The sequence below is a fragment of the Falco cherrug genome, chromosome 4, assembly GCF_023634085.1.
Source record: "Falco cherrug isolate bFalChe1 chromosome 4, bFalChe1.pri, whole genome shotgun sequence".
In the NCBI taxonomy this organism is placed as follows: domain Eukaryota; kingdom Metazoa; phylum Chordata; class Aves; order Falconiformes; family Falconidae; genus Falco; species Falco cherrug.
Window position 1 is genome coordinate 37,771,781 of NC_073700.1, and position 24,617 is coordinate 37,796,397.

The following is a 24,617-nucleotide window of genomic DNA, read 5'->3' on the forward strand; positions in this document are numbered from 1 at the left end:
AGATGGGCGGCCTCTGCCTCATCCACCCACCTTGCCTTTGTGCGTCTCTTGAAGCCACTGGCGAAGGCGGATCAGGCAGCTCTCCTGCATCGGAGTCAGCTGGCCCAGATAGCGCTCAATGTAATCAGCATCCAATTTGTCAGCTGGAGGGAAAAAAAAGAACAATTCAGAGGAGACTTGACATAGCCAGAAAGGACATGTGCAGTTATTTCTACGCATCAGGTTACTTACGATTTACACTGGAAGAGCTGAGAAGCCCTCATTTTAGCTGCCTGAGGGAAGCAAGTGAGTGATATTCTCATGGCGATCAGGGCATGAGGACACAGACAGCACTTAAGGCATCAAAGCCAGATCGCTCCGCCTGTCTCTTAGAACACTAATATTACATTCAACCCTGAACTGCTCCAGCAGAAGCTTTAAAAGAAATATCATAAGCTCTGGCACTCATCTCATTAACAACTCCAAGACCTGGGCACTTAAATCCCCTGGTGTCCTAAAGATCTCATGCACAACACCAATGAGGAGAGAGTAAAAAGCAGCTAGCTGAAAACTGAAAATATTATTATGCTTAGGGACACCAGAAAAAAAGGGAGAATAACATTACCGTTTCTGACAGCAAGGGAGATTTTTTGGTATGAAAAGTCCCGTGCATACAGCAGCTCAAACTCGCTCCAGATCAGAGACAAAGGACAAGGGGTATAAGACTGCCAGCATTCAGAGATGGGAGCAGATGTGCCATCCGAGGCTTGCGTGTACAGATGCCAGCACGGAGAATGTGGCACCCAAAGGGGAGCAGCACAGGCCAGTAGCTGTGCTGGGGGCATGTAGGCACATGAGGAGTGCTGGGACCAGTTCTGAGCTAGCTCTTCATCAGGCAGGATTTTTTTTTTTCAGCAGATACCATTAACTACAGAACAAGGCCTGGACACCCACAGGATATGCTGTCACTGACTGATAATACAGAAATTCTATTTGATAAGTATTACGCCCCCACCAAATCCACAGAGCTAGCACAGGAGCAGTCCCAGGGAAGCTAATCACTTCCTAAACATGAATATAAGCAGAAAAATAAGAGCTATGCTCTTCTGCTAGATGGGATCTGCCACTCTTAAATGAACTTTAATCTCAAAGCACACAAACTTTTCTTAAAGTCAGCTCCTCTGTGGATTTTGAAGTTTGTTCCAGATGGATTCCAACAAAGCAAAGCTACCAGAGAAGGTTTGGTGAGACCAGAACCATTGATAGTTCCGAATTCCAAGCTTTTTCCCTAGTTACAGCCAGCAAAACAAGTGCTGCCTTTCCTTCTGAGGAATGACAACTCCTATTTCTAATACCACAGCTCTAAATTAAAAAGCCTCTTCTATTCCTTTTTGTCAGAGAAGGATTTCATTTAGTCTAGAAGGTATCATCAGGTCAATACACAGAAAGACAAAATCCAATTCAGGCACTTTGTGTGAGAGATGCATCAGGCAATGTTCTGCAAGTTTGTCTTGGCCTGATGCAGGGGCAAAAAACATCCAACTCAATTCCCAAGAACATTAATTTTGTAACAGCCAAAATATTTCATTATAATCCAATAGCATATTCAAGACAACTTTAAGTTTCTTCAATTTAAGGTATAAAATACCTTAAAGGTCAGATCAAAACCAAGAGCTTTTTTTAAGCTCAAACCAAAACATACTGCCTGCACAGTTTTTCTTGGCTTTTCAGTTTTGGGGGAAAAAAGTTCCATTGTTTGTGTTTTTCTTGAAGAGACAAAATAACTTTCCCTTCTCTCCACCCACAATCCAGAAGAAAAACTTCATGCCAAAAAAATAAAAATAAACTCATTAGTCAGTGCTACTCAAGGCATTTAGATTGCCAGCAGCTGCTACTGCCTGGACATTGCATACCATCAGGGCTGACAGCTTCTGCTGGAGGGCAGGAGCTGCCGGTTTGCTCTTTGGTAGTTCCACGAGCCCCAGACTCAGGTGGTGCATCATCAGCATCCTGTCCAACAGCGGGGGTTTGCTCATCCTTCTGTCCACACACTGGGGGAGGTGTCCAGCGGGGGATGAATGTGACCCCTTGGGAGATCAACTCCTTCAGATAGTGCTCAATCACTTCCTTGCCCTGAAGGGGAAAACTCTCATTAGGACAGAATCCCATCTCCCCGGAACCAGCGAGGTGCAGAAGAGTTTTCCTCAGGACAGATGACTAAAGCTATTAAAGATAAACAGAAGGGAAATAGTTGTCTCCTATCTGCATGACCCTGTTGGAAAAACTGCAGTATGGAAACATCATACAAATGGTGAATTACAACGATGGCCAGGCAAATTCCAATGTTATGGATGCAGCTACCTTTATAACACTTTTATCCCTTTCCTGTGCTCCAAAACCATCAATTAGCTGCCCTGTTCCTCTGCAGCCCAGGAGAAAAGGCTACCAAAAGGAAGTGCCTCTGCCCAAGCTACTGGAGAGACAGGGTGCTGATTTTTACCCAGAACTTTCTCCTCCCGCATAAGAACAGTGTCCTCAGTGTCTGAGGAGCCTGGCACCCGCAGCATCCACTGCAATCCTCCTCTGGCACAGCCTGCTCCCTCCCCTGCACAGACACATTCCAGCAAGCAGATTGTATTTTTGATCATTGCACACTGGCTTTTTCTCCATTGGCTTTACTGAGTGGTTTCAGAGACATAAGCAAGGGTATAAAACTATACTGCATCTGTTTTACAGAAAAGAAAATAGCACACAGAGAGCAGGCATTTGATTTTAAGGCACAAAGGCAAGCCCCTCTTACCCGCTTGATGTTGGAAGTGTACTGCTTCATGGCAATTTTTTCCACTGTGCTTTCAAAGCCAAAAAATGACTTGATGTCGAGAGATGCAGACTGTTCAAAGCACGTCCACTCTTCGTTCTCAGGGTGAACCTAAGCCCAAAGATACACGTAGGGTCGAATGGTAGCAGACAACTCACGATATAGCAGGGCCCTTGGCCCTGATACCAAACTGGCTATTTGATCTCCAGAGCTACAGTGAAGGGGCAGAAGAAGCTTCCTATGAGGCACTGACAGACCCATATTTAACAGTCAGATTAATTCTCCCAGTGTAATAGAAAAAGATCACGAACTGGACATACGGACATTTGTGGCTTACGCAGCATTCTTCACATGCACAAGGAAATCACGATTAAACCCCATCTCTGCCCTGGCAGACCTGAACAGTAATATTGATAGGAAAAGTCGCACTAAAATAGTAGTGAGTCTGCCCACTGGAAACCATCGCGTCAAGATCTTCTTATGGAAAGACACAGATGGCCTCTCAGAACATGCAATTAAAAACCCCTACATCTGCAAAGGAAGAAAAAAGCAAAACACATTTGTGGGTTTTTTTTTTCTAGTTTTGGATGGGAAACGCAGCCACTATTGTCAGTCTTCCCCGCAAAACATGAGACATGGCAGAGTGGGGAGTTTTCCCACTGACAGTTTAATATACACCTTTCCTTTCTAGCCATTTCCCCTCACTTACTCTATGCATGGTAAAAACCCTATATAATCTCTTCCTCTTTTAACTTAACCCTTTTCTGAAGGCTCAGCCTTTTCTCTGTAGGTGCTGCTGTTCACAAGCTGACATGAAAGAAAAAAAATTCCAGCCCCCACACAAAGCTACCAGCTCTATAAAGGACACAAATTCCCCCAGGGGAGATATTAAGTAACTGCAAGAGCAGGATCGCATTTCTCCAAGTTGCTTCAGAGAACACTGCAGAAAAGGAAAGATGAGAATAAACCCGTTTCCGGTGCACTCTGGCAGGGAAAAGGGAACTGGTAAAAATAGAGCAGGGAACCATCTTGAGGATGCAGACAGCTAGCTCCCACCCTGTTCCAGGAAGAGCGCTCCCCTCAAAGCCCAGCTGCTGACATTTCCTTCCGAAGGACATGAGCAGGAGGCAACACAGTGAAAATCAGCAAGTGCAACATCTGAGTGATTCCAGAGTTGGCCTGGGAGCGTTTCACAACTGTCAGCACCTTTCACAATGATGCAGGTTTGATTTACTGAAGTTTTTAGGAAGCCCCACGTAGCCACCAAGTGATCTCTGGCTCAGGAAACCCCCCTCACCATCCAAAATGTTAATAGCTTTTCAACTCTGTCTTGCTTGAACCAGAAGCTACTTACAGTTTGCTTACTCCCAAGAAGCTGAGTTGTTGTCCAGTTGCCAAAAGGGCAGGTAAGTAACAGGATCTGGACGTTTGTTCAGGGAACAAAAAGCGGTATCTGATTGCTTTCAGAAACAGATGAAGCTATTTAATGGTGACTGAGCCCTAATAGCACAATTACAATGAAACACACACTGCTGCTGAAGGTACAGACACAAAGTGCAACACCCCAGGCCACAAATAAGGCTCAAGACCTTTCTCCAAATATTTAGAGCATGAATATCATGGCAAGGTGCTAAAACTTTCACTTATTTGTGGGCAAAATTAATGGCCAGACTTTCCTCTGGCCCTCATCATAATAAGGGTTTCCTCCTAAATATCCAGGTCTAAATACATGCCCAAGCTCCAGACATTTTCCTTGACTTGAATTTCAACCACAAAGAAACTCAGGGAACACCAGCAGCACTGGAGCACCTTCCGTGTTTTCTGCTCTCACCCTAGGGCCTAACACTCCAACCAGAGAATCATAACCAACCTAAAAAAGTTTCTCGAGCCCTACAGAAGCACTGGAAAAAGCATGCACCCTAAGACCCATGGCCTTTCCAGTACAAGAATATCTAATCATTCATTCAAGCAAATTCACCCTATATATTAGTGCATGACTTTCAGCACTTCTTTCACAGACAAACAGAAACAAAGCACTTACTGAGTAGCTACATGTCTCAAGGACGACAACACGGTTGGCAAAAGTCTCATTGTGGGCTTCAATGCGGAGAGTTCGCTCTCTCCAGTTCACTGTGTTTTTCTGGATGAAGAAAACATACTCTACCCCTGCAATCTGAGAAGAATGAAGAACCAAAAGGAGGGGGAAGGGAGAAAGAAAGAGTAACTTTAGGAGCATTTATCTGAGTCAGCCAACAAAATCAGGACTTTTTGTCACCTAGGTTCCACTTGCCTTCTTTAGCAGCCTAGGAGCATCTACATTCAGTTTGCAGCTCCGTTCAATGATATGTATCGCTCCATCATCACTCCTGGATTCATGCAGAATTTCACTCCCCAAGAAGACTGGGATCTCTGGACATGTAGGAAAGCGCTTCTCATATGCCTGGAAGTAAAAACAAAGCAAGTTTCAGCTTCTGGCTAGATCAACTTCAACTTTCTGAATTAATTAATTCCCCTTACAGTAAAAGTCCAACAAAACAGAGGCCCTTCACCTCTCAGAAAAGGGGAACCAACACAGGGGTTGAAGTTAAAGCAAAACAGTTATGAACAGAGCCAGCACCCACTTCATGTCAAGCAGCTCATACTTAGCCATCAAGCTAAGTATGTCTTAACGTAACTTTTCTTTCACACATGAAGTAGAAACTAGGAAAGGACTCATAACAACTTGAGCATCAGGAACCCAATCTGTCTTTAGGGAGCAAAAGCAAGTACAGCTTCACTGATTTCTGCTAGCTAAAGACTTGACCCAGAGATAATAAAATTCAAGTCAAACATATTGCCTGTACGAAGAAGCTATTTAAAAATATTTAATACTCCTGTGCCTTAAAATGTGATGTGTCAAACAGTTCTAGTTGCCCTATATTACCATGGGTAAGTCCACCAGTTATTGGCTACTCACTTTGCCTTGATTTATCCACTTCCAAAACAACTCTGTCCTCATTCTGAAATCTTCCTTAATTAAACCACATCCCTCTGAAAAAACTTTTATCCAAAGCTTCTTTATCAGCTCTAGCAAAAATCCTGCTTTCCACAGCACTTGCAGTGAACAAAGTTAACTTGCATAGGGGGTACCTGCTGTTTCTCTTTCCCTGCCTTCACCATCTCTCCTTACATTGCAAGACCTTTGCAGGATGGAATGTTCTCCTTGGATTTCTGAAAAATGTCTTGCATGTTGTGATGCTATTGTAAATATGTAACTGAAGCAACAGTAGCACAAGATGCACAAGCCCAGGATTAAACTATAGCTGTGGCAGGAGGAGAACCCGTGCTCTCTTTCCATTGCACTCAGAGAGCTACACCATTTTGGGTCATAAGATTGTTTTGTTATCATTCCACAGCCCAGTCTGACCTCTAGGAACTGCTGCCATCTTCCCGTCTTCTGTAAGACACAACCATTTTTATACAGTACATAATTCTCACATGAGTATTTCTGTTTTTATCTACCACAAAATAAGATATTAGTGTGATAATGACAGAGATCAGCTTAGTTGTCAGCAGATGCACAGCACTATGGGCGTACTCAGGGTGGCTGTGTTCTCCGTTACCACGGCAGTTCGAAGGCTGGCTGCCCCTGTACGTGTTCCTGTACCCTGGTGCTGTGAATAATACCTGCTCTTAAAATAGCTCAGGCACTTAAGGACACATTCCACATCCCCTGCTTCTAGACCTCTAAACAGAACATAAGTTATTTCAGATTATCATATTGCTCTAATATCAGGAGGAAAGTGCAAGCGGACTACCAGTTGGAGTTCTGTCCATACACAAAGTGCACAAGTCTTTAAATCATCCTCTCCAAGTCACTGAATAAAGTTCTCCTTGCTTTGCCACATTTCTTGGAGAATTTCCCCCATACCTGTGAGGCCTCTACCTGTGCTTTTTACTCCTGATCACAAAAAAACAGTTTAGATGAATATAAATCTTCCCATGGCAAGTGACTGTTCCCAACACCAATCCACCTGGCTCCATACAACAAAAGCACACTCATTGCCTTAAGGAGCTTAATTTGTTATGACGGGAAATCACAGATATATGTCAGACATCGCTGCAGGATGCTTCCAGCTATCTGCTCCTGGTCAACTGCACTGTCCTCAAGGGTCACAGAGCACAAGAGGTATATCCCCTATTACCTGCCCTCTGGTACCTGCAGTTGCCAGCACATTAATCTTTTCAGGCAAAGTTAATCCTTCCTACTTGTGCCTTTACCTGCCCTCTCCCAACCCTCCAGACTCCGCACCACCGCCTAGTGCTATCTGGAGGTCAAAGCCTTTACTTTGCTAATCTTTTCTATTCTAGCCCATACAAGCAAGAGTCTCTCCAGGCCACCCAGACAACCCATTCTTAGTTATGAGAGTTTTAGCATGCAGACAGGGAAAGCTGTAAACACCTCTGTAGGCCACTGGAATACCAGACTGTTTAGCAACTATTTTCCGACTGTTTGTCCCACTCTACTCCTTACATGTGTTCTTAACGCACTTGCAAAAAGCGTAAGTGAAAACCCTACCCTAAAAGAAGGCTGCTCCAGTTAATCTCTTGACTTTGGAAAACATCAGCTAGTGCAGAGGCTGGACAACACCTTGAGGGCCAGAAGATCACATAAGAATGGTGCTAGGATTGCTCATACGCTTCACAGCAAATCACAAGTCTGCCTAAATACCCATAAAATCCCGCTCCTCTGCCTGCATGGCCAGTCCCCCCTCGCTCTCAGCTACGCAGCACCATACACCTTGCTGCCTGAACTCAGGCACGCTCTCCACCGCCTCAGCTCACAGCTCCAGGCAAGCAGGTATCATGGCATGTTCCTCCACATTCAACGAGCAAGGACTGACTGTAGGAAGCAAAAGCAGAACCACACCATCTATTTCTCTGGGTCAGGGTTAGGGCTGGCCAAGGATTTCTTGCCCCAAGTACTCATGAGTGTAAGTATGTTACCCACAAATGTAAGAGGTGCAAAGCAGGTGGACTGGAAGAAAGTCCCAGGTAGGGTGGTCTTAGCTTCTATTCCTCTACTCCTTCAAGGGTGCAGCTGTGCCAGGAACATTTGAGGGAGTTTGCAAAGAAACAGGAGCTGTTCTACTAGGACAACAAACCATCAAAGCACAGATACTCTAAAGGCCTCACTTCAACAGCTTCACCAGGAGTACCAAGCTGTAAATGCCTCCCCACGCTGCAAGAGCACAAAAGCCAATGTGAAGCTCCACACACCACCACTGAATCCAGGTAACCTCTGGCTCTGATTTGAAGGTAAAGCCACTGGATCTCAACACTCTTTACTAAGTATGCACTTGTCCCAGCTGGAGACAAGTTTCCTAACAAACTGTCATTATATCTAGCAATGCCAAGACCAGGACAACTACTAATAAAATGCAGTCACTATTTTGGACTGCCAAACAGCATCTGGAGAATGAAGAAAGGGCAGGGCAGAGACACATATGTCTATAGACTCAGCCCTGGCAATATAACAAAGATAACAGTGGAAACACATCACCTAAATAGTGAAACATTTTCATATGTGAGAAAATATTAACGTGCAAAAGGGATTCTAAGTCCTTTGCTAATCTTCTTTGCACAACAACTCTAAAAAATACAGCAGCTGAAGATGCCTGAGATCATATGAAGGACAGCTGAAGCACCACGCTGCAGTCACAATGCAGTTGTACTGTTAACATGCCATCATCACTGAAGACACTGACCCATCAGGAGAATAGGGCAGCCCATCTTTTGCACCCAGCATCCTCTTATCAAAATCAGTATCTATACACAACAGCATATTTCTGCTCCAACAGAGAAACTGAGGGAAGTTATAAAGACAGAGAAATATTACAATTTTTTTTCAACCCATAGCCAGAACTAGCTGTTATGTTCTCCTCTGTGATTCTGCAGCAGAGTGCAAGGTGAACATCAGATTATCCCAGTCAAATGAAAGGCACAGAGTACTTAATGTTAGCTTGTTTAATACTTCAGCTCCTAATCTGCCTGCATTTGCTCTTTTATCTCCTTACTGCATTAACTCTGCACTGACTAGTGTATAGGAACTATGAATTGTCTCTCCCTTCTCTGTCACTCCTTCCCCAGAAGGAATAACAGCAGTACTGTGCCACTACTTTCTCTTAAGTGCATACCCACAATATTTCTGTAAGTCATCAAGGTGGATGTTTTAAGTCTTGAACAGGGTCAAATATAAATTTTATATATATATAAAAAGAATGGCTCCATGAAGCCACTCTCCCTTCTCCTAAACACCACCAGGATTAACATTGACAGGCAGAAGCAGCTCACACTGCCCACCTCCTGCAAATCCTCCAGCCCAAGCAAGCCAGCACATCACACCGAATTGCAGCTTGGGCTCCTCTTCCAGCATAATCAGTCTCTAGTATCGACTTCACACCAGATGGAACTGAAGAAAATCCCCAAGCAGTTACACTGTGGCAGAAGCTGCCTAGGCATGCCAGAGACTGCACACATACACTTCACCAAGCAAACTTCCTCAACAACCCAGTTCACAAAAATTTCTTAAAGGTTCAGATCAGTGTGCTTTCTTCATACCCAAAACAACTATTTCAGAAGAGATGGTGGCTCAAGCCCTGCAGTGTCCTTCCTAAACCAAGCTGGTTTTCCCTAGAATGCTGCCAAAATAATTGTTGCAAAAAACAGTGCAAAGTGGTTGGTTTGATTTTTTTTTTTTTTTGTAGTGGACTGTATACAATGTAACCAACATACAAATGTCATTTAAATCTTTGCAGTCATCTCCCTCAGATTGACATTACACTTCAAATTTCACAAGAGGGCTGAGTGAAGACAGAGGGATTTGGGATCTTGTTTGAACTCTCCAAGAGATTTTGCTTGGAAATATAACTGATTATTTCAAGGTGCATCTGAACTGTAAAAAAAGAATAAATCATTTAGATATAGCTGACAGCCTGTTGAATTAAAAAATTCAGAAAATAGAAAATAAATGAAAAAAATTAAAAGTGAAACATATTTTCTAGCTAAAAAAAAAAGTTAAAACATGCAGGAAAGTCATAACATACTCAGGGTTTCAGTACTGTCAGATCTTCCTTTCACACTGAAGAGATGATGAGGGAAATTTGTGCAAGGTTGCAGCATGTGTTTGTGTGAATGTGCCCCTGGCACAACCTGCCCCGCTATCCCAAAGTGCCTCAGCAAATGCGTTGTGCGAATACGTATGGCCAAGCGGCCACAGGGTCTGCCACCACACGGGGGGCCTCCAGCCTGACCACAGAACCCCAGATTAGCCGTAGCACAGACAAGGCTATTTCAAGCTGTTTACATGGTGACCTCTGCATCCCAGCGCAAGACCCCTTAGTGCCACAGAAGCTGCCAAATAATTAATCACACCTAGCAATGATTAATCAACAGCAATATGGCTGACTACGAAATCAGTAAAGAATGCTTTGACCAAAGTTTTGCCCTGCAGTCTCCTGGGAGATGCGACTGAGTGGTTTTACCTATGCTGGCCAAACAGATCATAGGACCAACCCTGTGACAGATGAAAATTGGCCTGAGAGAAGACAGTCTGAGAACAACAAAAGGAAGACACACTTCTGTTGGTCAAATACACAGTAACCAGTACAAAAAAAATGCATCTGTGAGAAGTTCTTGTTTGGCATCTGGCTGACTGACTTATACAAGCATCAAAAACAAAAAAATGACATTCCAAAGCCTCATAACCACAGAGGAAAGGGGAAACTGCCCTCCTCTACAATCCCCATACTTCACCTGCTTAACCCCTTTTCCCTCCAGAGCACAAAGGTCCTCTCTGAGTCCTTCACCTTCCTAGAACCAAGGTGTTACACATATCAACAGCGCAAGTGTGTCCTTGCTCCCCACTCTACTTTAATCTCCTGTAGACTGACAATAGCCGTATCACTGCTGTTGCCTATCCTATCCAGAGAACATGGCCAGAGGGCAGGATCTTTTATAACAGCTACTCCTGTTTCTCCTCTGCAGGTTTCATCATCCTTTTCTATCGAGTGACCTTGAAATCAATTACACAACAGAGGCCTCAGGAATCCAAAACAACAGGGATATCCAAGTGTCTTGTGCAGGACTTACTGCACAAAACAAAACACCTCAAAACCCAAACTCTCCTGCACACATCAAGGCTCCTGGCAGTTTCTTCCAGCCCAGTGTCTGCTGGGTCCCAAGTGGTTCCTACATGCTCCATCAAGAGGCAGCTTTTGTTAGATGATCTAGTTTCATACCTTAATATTCTAGAGGGAATGTTATCCTCTCAGTCTTGGGGCTGCATACTGACTCCAGGGCAGCAGTTCTGGCTTTGTCCCCACACCAGTCACCCAGGAGAGGTGATTCTTCAAGCCTCTCACTGATACACAGCAAACTATTTTGGATTCTCCCTATCAGCATACAGAGATCTTAGAGCAAAGTAAATATATAGAGCTTGCATGCTAAAAGCTGCTGTCCATGAAATCATGCAGAAACATACAGAGCTATTTTGGAACAGTGGTTGGCAGGAAAACATTCATCTTCTACTTGATAAGTGATGCTCTGAAGTGGCTGCACAGCCATCACGTCTTCAGGGTTTAGTTTGTTGTTGGTTTTGGTTTGGGGTTTTGTTTGTTTGATACTGGTAGAGCTTCCTTAGTGATGGCATCATGGAGAACTGCTGTTTCAGATTCAAGCAAGAGCACAGGAATGGAAAAACTATGGACTGATGCCAAGGTGAACTTGAGAAGGATCTTTAAGAATGTAAAAGCTCAGCTATTAGGGAAAATTACATTGAGTAGAACACATGAAGAAACTAAACTTTTAGGCACTTGATGTAGACAGGAACTGTTATAAGCAATTATATGAATATGTTACAAGGATAAGACTTCATCATTGTGCTAAGAGCTAAACCACTTCAAACTTTCATGACCAAACACAGAGTTTAAGTCTGTATTGAGATTCCTCAAGGTCATGTTACAGTCATGTGCAGTTTGCCAGGATAAAGGAAGAAAAATGTAGATCTGTGTTCAGATGAAACGAAAATGAGAAGATATGATATCAGGTTTTGAGCTAAAGATGTCCAGATCACGATCTCTTTCAAAAGAGACGATGAGAAGCAAGGTAAGACCACTCATCACTTAAGTACCAAGTGGGTGCATTTGGACTAGCTTTTGAGCAGCTCTGATTATACATAAATATCTCTCTCCAGATTCAGGTGTTTTCACATTATGGCCTTCTAGGGAAAAAGTCATCATTTAATCTTGCAGTCCCTACTACTACTAAATCTCCATGCTGAAGGGAACCACAGAGTCTGCATACATATTCACCAGACACAATAATCCAGAACAGATACCAGGCTTCTAGCTGATCACAGTGCTGCAAAATAAAGTACGCATGGAACAACTGGCAGAGGGGAAGGATCAAATGGCTATTTGGGGTACAGAAATGCACTTAAGTCAGGTAAAAGGGAAATTAATTTTAAAGAGGTGCAGAGCATCTGCAGAGTAGCAGAAAGTCTCTGGGGCCTGAGGGGGGGGAAAAACCAAATCACAACACTTTTGCTAGAAAGAAGAAAAAGATTTGCCAGTGAGAAGTCCACTGGACCACAGAACCCAGGCTACAAACATTGACCCAGTGTTCTCTCTCCCTGGACTACAGCCAATAATTTGCCTCAATTCTTCAGATTTTGGTGAAAGAAACAATTCAGGGAGCAGCAGCTGTCTGTTAGAATACAGGCACAACTGAGTGACACAGCAAACCTACTAAAACCAGGACATGCACTGCAGCTGCACAAAGCTAACTCACGACGTGCCTGACCTCCTGTCTGAGAAGAAACAATATCTATTCAAGCTATTCTGCTATTGCATTCTCTGCTTAGAGAGGAGAAACTTGGTGGTAGAGCAATTCAAGTCAGAAACAGCACAGTGCGCTGTTTACAAACAGCTATGGAAGTGGCGCCTTATCCAGGAGCCATTGCTGACTGGTTGGACACATCTGCCACAGCCCATTGTGGAAAGAGACAGGTACACTGAAATGGGAAGGCAAGGAAGCAGCCATCCCGGGTGACTAACACCTTAAAGAGCAAAACACCACAGCAATCAAGCGGCACATCACACACTGCTCAGTGAACCACTCCAAAATCAAAAGGGCTGGCTTACAAAGTAATGCCTAGCTGGAAGGACAGTGTGTTGTAGCCAGAAGCTGCTGTGAGAATTTATACAAATTGGCTGTGACTTCGGGTCAAATTTGGGCAGGTCACTGTGCTTAGCAGTTAAAAAAACCCATCCATGCTGGCTGAGACGTAACAATTGATGATGGTTGTAAATTTTCTCACCTCTTCTGGTCCCTGCTCAAGAGCTTATTACTTGTCTTCTGCACCTACATGTTAAGTAGAAGAGAGAAGGGTCTTCTAGCCATTACTGGAATACAAGATAATGGCGATGCCTCCAGCTGTGTGCAGTGCCATTGAACTATAGCTTGCTTCAGAGCTCATCCATTCCAGCACTAGACTGCACCGATCAGATTAAGCTTAAGACACAACTCACCCTTCAGGGAAGTAAGCCTCCATGTTGCAGCTGGAGAAGGTGACTAAAGAAAACAGGGGCTATCCTGTACAGAATCTGAATTACTGCAAATCTTCTCTCCAATCCACACATGGTACCAGCACCATCCACTCCTAAACCATTCTTGCCCAGCAAATGGAATCTTAGCAGTGGCAATGCAAAGCTATCAGAGGCTTGTGTGATCCCCACACGACACACTAAGCAGGGCAGATCGGCAGATGTTGCCAGCAGTTCTCCAAAACTCTGAATGAATGAGCAGTTCTTCCATCCACTTCCAGCAGCTGTGGTACACAGCACTTACCACACATTTTCTACTGGCTTGAGGGGAAATACCCCAAACCATAATCTCAAGATAAATGTCAGCTCTTTGCTCAGCCTGACTATTGCTCACTCTCAACCTGCTTAATACCAGGAGGTGGTGGTGGCAGGGCGCAGGTACTGAACACATGAATACAGCTGTGAAGAATTATCCCAGCTGACACAGAGATCATTACTTTCAGACTTTTCTTGCCACATGCTTCTCAGCAGTAAGATGATGGGATATTTATAGTGTATCTTGACAGCATGATTTCAAACCATCAAGTCACATTGAAGCATCATGTCTTGAGTCAACACTAGATCCTCTCTGTAAGTGCATAAAATGTTAACCCAGTAGCTTCTGCCAGTCACGACAAACTTACCTTCAAATCATGGCAAAAAGAAGAGACAAGGGAAACTGCCTTAAAATAACTGGCACAGACCATGGCTGCAGACAGACCATCCACATCCAAAGATGATTTCCCTGCACTCAAGAGGCAAGTTCTATAGACCTAACAATCCTGCCAGAGAGAGGAGGTTCTGTTTTGTAGGGGAGTATCCATTTCTTAACTATTGCTCAGATTACTATTGGGGCATTTCACATCATATGCAACATGGATTGAACACCTATTTGAAAAAAAAAAAACCAAAACTATTTTAAAATGTTTTCTCCCCTTGCACGCTGATTCTCTCTCAGTCTCTAGGGTACTGTCAACCAGAAATACCATTTCAGACAGTATCTGAAAACCGTGTCATTATCTACGTTGCAGCAACTCCAAAGCAGCTTTTGAGCACCGGGCATCCGGGCTAAACGCTGCAGAGCTCTACTCTGTGCCATCTGCGGCTATCCAAGGACACAGTGGGTGGCAGGCCACTGCAGGAACCTCTCCTTTGGCACCCCTGCAGCTGCTGCACTTAGAGCTCCACTCCAGTCTCTGTGCTGCTCTGCACAGCCCTCTGCTCAGCTGCACCATCACTGCTGCTTCAGAGGGATTCCAGCTGCCAGAACCCGCTCCGCTCTCCTTACAGCAAGTGCTCTTCTAGTTCCAGAGTTTGCACTTGAAAACAGAGGCTATGAACCAGCGTCAAATATTTTAGTTAAGATTGTACTTTCCTTTAAAACCAGCCTGTGACAATACTAGAATAATGACAACAACTTGGAGCTCCAGATGGGGATATTCCAATCTTTAATTGCAATTAGGTATACAGGAACCCCCAAAATGTATTGTGGTACATCTTATGTAGCAAGACAGCCGCAGCCTTTACAAGACCTGTATAGGCTGTGAACACACATATTAAACTTGTCTAGCAAGGACCACGTTAGTTCTGCGGGTTTGTTTGGAGTGACATCAGTCTGCTTGTACATTATACTGCTTTCACACACCATGTTATCTGTTACCAATATGTACTGCAAGCCATTTGGGGCACATCGTGGTGCCTACCTAGCAAAAGAGGGCTCACAGGTTCTGTTGCAAAAGCATCACTGCATCAGTCAGTGAAATATTGAATCTTTTAAGACACCACAGCATAAGATAGGAGAGCATGCACAATATATCAGTATCTGAGCAGTCTCTGTATACAATCAATGTGCTAAATGCAACAGGAAAAAGTCATCAAATACAGCTACTGAAAGATCTAACATCTTTAACACAATGTGTGTTGATGCTGAAAAGGCACAAATAAAAATAATTTTGAAAAGGAGTATGGAAAGCAATTCTAGCTGTCAGGACCTGAAGTCCAGTATTCAGAGTATCTTCTCCTGCAGCTAAACCTGACAGCTAAAATAGCAAGGAGCTGCTTTCAATTAGACTGCATATACAAGCCTCCCAACACACCAAAAAAAGTTGGAACAATTGCAAAATAAGTGATGCATTTTGATTTTAGTCTTTCTGAATGTTTGACTCCTGCACATAACTGTAGGCCAGATCCTCAACTGCTGTAAACGAGCAAAACTTCAGTGGCTGCAAAGCAGCTTTGCCCGCACGCAAATAGCTGGTGTAGTCAAGGCTGATCTGCTGGTGGATTATTCAGGGGCAAGAGTGAGGACCCCTGCCAAATCAAATGACTATCATCAAGACTGCTTCAGCAGGGTCAGGCATGTGAGAAAGACATCACTGGGACCATGGATGTTTGCTTTTGGTGGGCTACGACCCTGTGTTACAGGATGAGAGAGTAAAATCACTGGAGAAAGAATACCATCTGCTGCTTACTTCATGTGAAGTAACTTCTGACTCTAAATAAACCTGCAACATTTGTAGCCCAAACCAAGTTTTCTAGTCAGCTTGCTAGTGCCCCCGACACTCAAATCGTACTGAGAAGAAACAGAAGTATATACCATTAATTTCCTAGTTTATCTTACCTGAAAAATAAGGAACTCCAGATCAGCTAAACACAAAGAACACTGAGTTGCCACTAAAACTAGGAAAGAGTCACAGAGCTGCTCGCAAGTACAGGTGGCAGGCCAGGAGCTCAGATGAGCAACCTTTCGCTTGCATACACAGGCAGGGGAGTCATGAGCTGCCACCTAAGAGATCTATTGGGGAGTCCAAGTGATGCTCAAGAAATGCCCATATACCACATGTGCACCCACAGAACAACTGCACCCCATCCCAAACTAATACTGCATTAGCAAAAGCACCCTAGACTGAAGAATACCACTCAGTGCAGTGAGAAACACACAGCACTACTGTCCGTGTGTGCATTTTCAAGAGATGGGGCTCTCAGCTGCTCATATGTGTCAACACATGCCGTGGGCAGCACCAAGAAATGAGGTCAAGCAGAAAGAAGCACCGAGTCACGTCATGCACATGTGGGGCTCAAGAGTAGTTTTGTCTTAATCATAGAGTACAGCTGGTATACGCAATCAGAGCTGATGCTACTGCAAACTTCCAAATGCCTGATTTTTGTGCTGCTTTTTCAAAACCATGACATATTTTTTAGATAACGGTAGTAAACCTCTCAAAGGCTGCCAACACAAAGCTGATATACTGTATGCAGTAAGCTTAAGCATCGTTACACCCATATATTTTCACATGTACATATACCTTTTTAGCTTTTAACTAAACCCAGCCTTTAACCTACTAGTGTTATGTTTTGCAGAGCTTTCATTTCATATAAAAGAATCTCAGATAGCAAAGTAATAAAGGTTTGATTTGGGTCAAGTTATAACTACCTGCAAGCAGAACATTCCCCTTTTGCGGATCTGCATTGTTTACCATTCCCTTGGCATCAGGCTGTGCAGAGAAACCCCTCGCTTGCAGCAGAAACCGTAAATTGCTATTAGCAGCAGTAAGAGCTGAACATTAAGTGCATTGTAAATGTGGCAAGAGGACCAAACAACTGACAGAAGTGCTGTCATGAAGTTTCTCATTTACACCATGTGTAGTTTGAGTTGCTGCAACAGTGAAGTACAGAGGACCACGTAAGAGTCCTTGGGTGGGTTATTGCAGATCTGTAGCTTTAGGAACCATCCTAATCAAACTTAGTTTGTACTATAAAATATGTGAAAATGACAGATGTCAATTGCAAGTGTGAAGGGCTGAATGCACTACAACTAACAGGAACAAAACTCCCTACTACTTTCAAAGCTAAAACTCATCTAACTTAGTCATTCATTGGCCACAAACAATATTAAATATGCAATCTCTCCATTTCCTATACAAATATACATCTTGGACTTGTTCACACAAACCAAATGCTCATCTCTATATGTCGGAGAAGGTTCACAGCAATTTACATTGAAGTTACCACTCATGAGCTATGTGGTAGAATTACCCCTCCTTCTGGATTTTTCCCTCATTATAACATTTCAGTAAAATCAATCTTTTAGCTTTAAAACTACTACACAAAGAAAGCAAAAAGTATGTTTATACTTGAGGATTTTCCTGGCCATAAAATAAAAATCAGGAGACACATGCAATCTCAAACCTGCTGATTTAGTTGAAGAAAAGACAAGATCAGGCCCAGAAAGGCATGGACAGCCCCTTGGAGGGAACAGCTCCATTTAAAAGGAGATACATGAGATAAAATGGAAGGGAAAAACATGACAAGATTACAAAGAATAACATTTTTGATCCTTGAACACAAGTGCAGATTAGGAACAAAGGAGGTGAAAATGTCTATGAATTTGGACAGCTGCAGAAAGGCCATCCTTTTTTTAAATCTTTTTAGAAGGGAAGACTCTTCTAACAAGAAAAAGAAAATTCAGAACTCCTGAATGACCAGAAGAGACTTGATAATTCCTTTTTACTTCCTCAGATGCACAAGATAGGCAAAGAGAGCAAGAAGGGGAATGTGGTCCTCCTTCCAAGGACCTGGAAGATACGTGAAATCTATTGCCTGCAAATGCCTGAACACAAGCTGCAGAAGTATTAGTAAGCAGCAGTCTAGATCTATAGACAATTATCCAGAGACACACAATAACAAAGGTATTAACAGTAAAAGCACTGGCTCATCTGTCAAGCACAGCCCCATGCTGTCTAGACGATGAGCTGCACACACATGCACTCTGCACAAGTCCAAGGAAGATAAATTGTGTTCCTGATGGCAGGGCTCCACACAAGGTATGGGAAACACTGTGTGTTTGAACAAGGCCAGGAAGCAATTAATCATTTGCCTCATTTGGCTATGACAACCCTGTCTCTCAGACCCACATATGTGAATGAAGCACATGCACTGTTTTCTATAGTGGGGTTTCTATAGAACAGCTGAGGTTCTTGGGGGGAACCCCCCCCCCACACACACACACTTTTCCTAACAAACTCTACTAACCTATCTCACGACATAGCCTGGAAGTATGACAGACTGCAGGAAGTATGACTCTCCCCATTATACAGACAAGGAATCAAGCACAAGGGTATCAGGCTGAAGGGCGCATCGAGACCCATAACCTAAGGAGGTGTCTTGAGGTCACCCATATGACCTCTGCTTTCCTACCATTAACCACAGTATAAGACCTCAGCACTTCAAAGGTTCACACAAAGCATTTGAGGGGAGGAGGTGAAAGCAGCTTAGTATCAGGTTCCCAGTGCCGAGGAAACTGCTGTCAGATTTATGCTGAAGCAGATTAACAGCAATGCCACGTGCTGAGGAGCAAAACAGCTTCACTGTACGCCCACTCTCCCTGCAAAACTTCCAGCGACTGACAGCTAGCACCTGACAGCTCTGTGAAATCTGCACTGCCTCCACACAAATGGAAGACTCCATCTGAACACATGAAATGCGATAACAAATCCTACATCCAGCTCGGCCAGCATGGACTGCCACTAGATTGAGACACTACTTTATAACGCCAGTCTTCATAATAAAGCAGATCCTGCTGTGAACACATGATTTTCACAGGATGTTAGAGTGAGACTAAGGGGTCTATATTCAGCTCCCTACTCCACTCCACAGTCCTTTGGATGACCCTGGACAAGTAGCTTGATCTTAACTTGATCTTCATAAGAAAGAGGACCAATAATTTTGCTAAGGTAATGGGAAGTTGAGTTTGCTGAACAACTAGAGGATGACATTTACAATTCCAGCCCTGAAATCCCAGGGAATTTCAAGTCTGGATATGCTGAAAAACTGAAAGCAAATAAAACTAAACCACTTGAAAAATAAATACCATCAAACCCTGGCCTTTAGGCATTCTGCTAACAAGCTTACAAAGGATTTGTCTAGAGGCAGCCCTCCTATATTAGCAGCCAATTTATTGACAGGCATCTGGTCTTAGGTTTATCTGGCTAATAATATAGACTACAGGAATGTGGAGAGGTATGCATTGAGCAAATACTACCAGTACCTTCATAGCAAGTACTGGTGTTTTATTCTAACACAGGATACACTGAGCCAAGAACACAGCCAGAAAAGTTTCACTACCACAAACATCAGCCCCAGACTACTGCTTGGTACACTTCTACAGCATGCTGCTGGCTTAGCTGTTAAAAGACATGGCAAATCTGGATAAGACGGGGGGGGTTGGGGTGGGTGGTGGTGGTGGTGGTGGTGGTGGTGGTGAAGGGAGGGGGGATCAGGGACCGAGACCAGCTGTCAAACAAAAAAAAGTGTTAATTTTGATGATCAGGGTGCAAAGCGAATGGCAACCACTCTCAGCTGAGGAACTGCTGCTATCTTTGGGGTCCGTTATTCACACTTAGGACCCAACGATGATACTCTCCCCCTGTTTTAATTATTGAAATAGAAGCCTGGAGGCAGTTTTGGATAAAACAGATCTTATGGCACTTAATTCCCAGGAACCTAGAAGAGACAACATTGTCAAGAGTAATGCAACATATTACATCAAGCTGTCCCTTGAGCCATGGGAAGGATGTCAGCTACCTGAACTGACTATAGATTTCCATCTTCATTCTTGATCTCTAATAGACTAAGAAAATTGGTGTCCTTGTTCAGCAGGGAAGGGAGACAAGGGAGAAAGCAGCAGACTAAAAGTGGCCAATACTAGTCTCAGGGATCCCTACAGTAAACTGACATGCCCAACAGATTACAAAACAAAGCTTTGCAAGCAGAGTCTATAAGCAAGCATCTCTGATAAATGCCCAAATGCTCAGTGCTACCACCCTTGAAATGCAAACAGCAAACCTTTCAGAAGGATATTTGACTTACACCTTGAAGAGCAGGGACAAAGTCCAGAATATCACAAATGTCTTTAAACTCTACCCAAGGAAGCTGCCATGGTCACATTAGCTTTCTGCATCACCAGCGAAAGAACTTCAATTACAGCCCCCAAGCCCCTTGTTGAAACCACAAAATTTGGCGAGAGCTCTCAACATTTCAATCACAGAGTAAGCAGGGAAGAACTATACGTAAGAATTTTTCTAGCTTTTAACCTAATCAAAAAGCTTGGTGTGATTCAGAATCAAGTTCTAGATACATACACCCTTCAATACTGATTGGGGTCATATCTAGAGAGATTCTAAACTGAATGGCATTTGGTGGTAAGGCAAAGACAGTGTCTGGCCACAAACTGACCCTGCCTACCCGAACATCACAATCTTTTCCTTCCTTGTGAAAGAATAATGATAGAAAGTTGTGTTTTGTTAGGGTTTTTTCCCCTCTAATGACTAAATTGCCTCTCTTAAAATACTGAAACGTTGATTCTTTTTTTTCGTGGAAAATTGAAGAAAGGACAAAAAGATAATAAAAGCTAAACCTCTCTTCCCGCAATGTACCCATAAGGTTGCCATAAAGACACACAAGCCAAAACCGCAGTCCCCCACCCCCACTGGCGTGAGGTCGCAGCCCTTAGCAGCTGGAGAAGTAAAAGTGCTGAGTATTACTTACTGCCATGACGAGCTCAAAAGGATATTTGTAGACTCGAACTGGGGACTGGTATTTCTGCACCATTTTTACTACACACCTGTAATAGAAAGAAATTGGAAAATTTTAGATCCCTTACGCCAAACACTGCAACATATTCTAGCAATTTTCACAAACAGACCTTACTAGAAGCCTTAACTCTCTTACAGAGAGGAGGAGACGTTAGGTAGAGTATCTTGCTTAGCAAGCCAGTGGCAGAGACAGAACATGAGGCAGGTTCTGGCAGTCCCAGTCCAGTGCTGTGTTCAGTACGCAGTAGCGTCCTTTGCTGCTTCCCAATGCTACTGCAGCAAATTCAACTTCGAGCTCCAACAAAACTCACGATAATTAAAGCACAAAACAGAGATGTAAAGCCAGACTCAATTGTACTCTGGAGAAGGAGTCTGTCTTAAGAGCCTTGCAAAGCTTAAATGGCGATTCTTCCCCTTATCCCCCTTTTCTGCATTACATTTGTAATCATTACGCAAAATCCCCCTTGTTGAAAGCTTCCACAGCTTCCCGTATTTTGGCATTTTAAATGCTTTTGTGCACAAAGTAGCATTCAGTTGTTTTAACCCACTAAAAGAAAGGAAAAAGGAAACAGCATGCTTAAAGAACATGCCTGATGCTAAGCTAGCAATCACATCCCACTGACTGGATGCCCACTGCTTCCAGCTGAACTAACGAAATAATTGCATGCAATGGAAACAATTCAGTCCTCAGCATTTCATTTCTCTTAGCCACCTCTCACTGTTCTCATCAGGATTCCTCCCTCAGACTCTCTTGCTGGGGTTTTAACCCTCAAATATGCATCAATAACCAGCATCTCAAGGAAACGCACAAAGCATTAAAAAAGGTTATTAGGCTGCTTTCTGCAATTCCTTTAGGTTCCTTTACATTGCTCCTATTAATACCGTCTATGAACATCAGAAACACAAAAGACTGGATAGCTGGTTTGAGACACTATGCTGATTCCACCCCACTCAAATTCCACTGCTTAAGCAGACACGGCCCTCGGCAACATGACGCAGTGTAGCACGGAACTCAACAATCAGAGCACTAAGACAGCTTATCCCTGACACTTCAAGCCCAAAAACGGAGGTGAAACATGAATTAGAAGGCGAACGGCGATTCTCTCTCAGAAAGACTGCTGCAAAATGCCATCACACAGTAAAATCTAAGCAAAGAAAAGGGGAAAAGAGACATTAAAAAGTTTGAGTACCTGGGAATGGGGAATGTTTGTAGAAGAAGGGTCTCACAATCAGTTATGCTGCAGAGGACCACGTTATCCAAGGAACAATGTTCAGGACTTGCTGGATCTCTATGAGTCTTACAGGTACTAGAAGCCAGTCCATGCAGAACAAGTTTACGCAGAGCAAATGCATCAGCAGAGCATCCAGCTCAACCTGAAGTGAGTGGAGCAGGGACAAGCAAACACCCAGGAAGCCCAGGCTGCTATCACATATCAGATACCCGACCCAAGAGGCACGGGGCACCTTGTAACGTAACGCTGTAATATGATTATGCAAGCGCAATACCTAGGCTGTGCGGGAACCTTCCAAGTAAGTGCAAATATAGCAAGAGAAGCCTCATCAAATGTATTTAACTGCGATCTTGCTCCCCGTTCTGACCCCACCTGCTAAACCAGGAATTCTTGCACCTCCCTAGAAGGGGGTCAGAGATCTCTACAGGAGGAAGTCTCAAGAAAGACCAGTCAGTCTAGAATCACCTGGACTGGAAACAGTGTCACCAGCAACAGAGCAACGGGGCGGCACAAGCTGTAGTTCAACGGCCTTAACCATGCTGCTTGGACAGATCTTTTACTCCCTGGCAGCTGCAATACCCGATTGCCACAGGTTTATTGCCCTGTACTTCTGTAACTGAGAGAAGTTTGAGAAAAAGAGTCCATGACTATTATATCCATGGGAAGCTGCAGAAGAAAGACAGCTGGTAATTCACATGTGCCCTACAAACCTTTCATACCTTGGGGACAGTGTAATGGCAGACCTTCTATACTCTCTCCTCAAAACAGAGCTGCGAGACAGACATTCTGCTTCTCAAAGCAAGAGGGACTCCAGCTATAACTCCTAAAAAAAAAAAAAAAATCAGAAAAGGTAGTGAAAGGTAGCTACTCAGTACACAAGATACTGATGGGTGAATAGCACTGATAATGATGTAGGATTTTTCAGGTGTTACCACTGGGCAGCTGGGCCATATTAGCTAAAGACATGCAACCTCACAGGGCTTTTGAACCAAGAAGACAGACATGTTTTTAAAGTTATCTCATGTATTCCACCCAAATTATAACCAAATATGTTCAACCACCTCATAAAGAAAACCAGACAGAAACTACAGAATACGTCTGCTCCTTAAACATCCATCCTTCAACGCCAGCCTCTCCAGTGGCCCAGGCTAGCTGCTCTATTTTGTATTTCCATCTGGTTAAAAGCACATATTAGGAAACACAGCTCAGCTGAAGAGCAGTGACTCACTAAACTACAGCTAGATCACTTAGAAACCCCAATCCACAGCCAAACCTGTAGCCATTCACTGGGTAACACCAGGGAAGAGCACGATTTCAGTTGGCAGAGCCCAGTGCAGTTGTAAAAACTCAGAGAGGCTAGAGCTGTCAATGCAACGAAGTGGCATATCTAGTTAACAACCACCTTAACCGTCCCAATTAGACAGTAAAAGTGTTTCAGTTATTGCATACCTGAACACTGAAAACCACAGCAGCTACATTTCACAAAGCATCCCGTGACATGCTGACAGCAGTGCCAACAGCACGGAGACTCAACAGCCTGCAGCTCCCTGCAGAGTCCAGCTGGCCTGCGTACCCCCTTTTGCTACAACCCATACAGCAATTCACAGATGACCCAAACCCTAGAAGGCAGAGAGTTAATTATAAGCTTGAGATACACCAGCTGGCACTGTACCAGGGGAAAGTGGGCACGGAAGAGGGCATGAAATGGAAGGATATGAACCCCGATGACACACGCATTTCCCTGCTGTAACTTCAGTAGCATTTCAGAGAAATGGTGAATCCTTAACAAGAAGTGGCACACATACCGCATGCAAAGCTACCACGACATATTAGCTGAGCTGGAAGACTGTGAGGGCTCCCATGAGGAATACACATTGCTACACACACAGCAAAGGGAAGAGAGGCAGTGATATTAACTATATGTTTCTATTTTATTTAGAATCGTGCACTACATCCCTGAGGGTTTTTCCATATGCTTAACTTTTATTCTACCATTTGTAGGAGAGGCTTACTTAACAGAATACAGGCAAATAGTTGGAAATCAGAAACTGAGTTTATATATTAAATATACATAAAGCCCTGAGTCAAAGCCTCCAAACCCCTGCTTCTCATCCAGGCTAGTATGAAGTCATTCAGCTCTTTCCACATTAGAACTGCCTGTTGGATGGTCAAACTCACCAGCAAGTGACTTTATTACTTCTCCCACCCGTGGTGGTTTCTTTTTGGCTGAAAGAGAACAACCAAGCAATTTTTTTGTTTTGTTTTTGACAAAGAACTGCTGAAAATAGAAGAATTCCAGACTTCCTCAAATACTATTGCAACATGTGAAAGCTGGCTCTGGCACCCAGCTAAGCTGATATTTCCAGTTAGAAAA

The 24,617-nt window shown here is 43.6% G+C and overlaps 1 protein-coding gene across 8 annotated transcripts in view; it reads right to left on the minus strand.

Moving 5' to 3' along the window:
- Window positions 1-24,617, minus strand: part of SEC14L5 (SEC14 like lipid binding 5) — a 38,855-nt gene that overhangs the window by 11,940 nt on the left and 2,298 nt on the right. The window contains exons 2-10 of one of the 8 annotated variants that reach the window (XM_055707036.1): window positions 22,963-23,066; window positions 22,709-22,859; window positions 22,202-22,318; window positions 20,965-21,040; window positions 5,088-5,237; window positions 4,839-4,970; window positions 2,780-2,908; window positions 1,893-2,112; window positions 31-143 (exon numbers count right to left, since the gene is read on the minus strand). In XM_055707036.1, the coding sequence (XP_055563011.1) occupies window positions 31-143; window positions 1,893-2,112; window positions 2,780-2,908; window positions 4,839-4,970; window positions 5,088-5,237; window positions 20,965-21,027 (807 nt within the window). In that variant the 5' untranslated portion in view covers window positions 21,028-21,040; window positions 22,202-22,318; window positions 22,709-22,859; window positions 22,963-23,066. Of the gene's footprint in view, window positions 1-30; window positions 144-1,892; window positions 2,113-2,779; window positions 2,909-4,838; window positions 4,971-5,087; window positions 5,238-20,964; window positions 21,041-22,201; window positions 22,319-22,708; window positions 22,860-22,962; window positions 23,067-23,692; window positions 24,393-24,421; window positions 24,470-24,617 lie in introns of those variants that run through there. The other 7 variants (XM_055707039.1, XM_055707037.1, XM_055707038.1 and 4 more) reach the window with 7 other exon arrangements.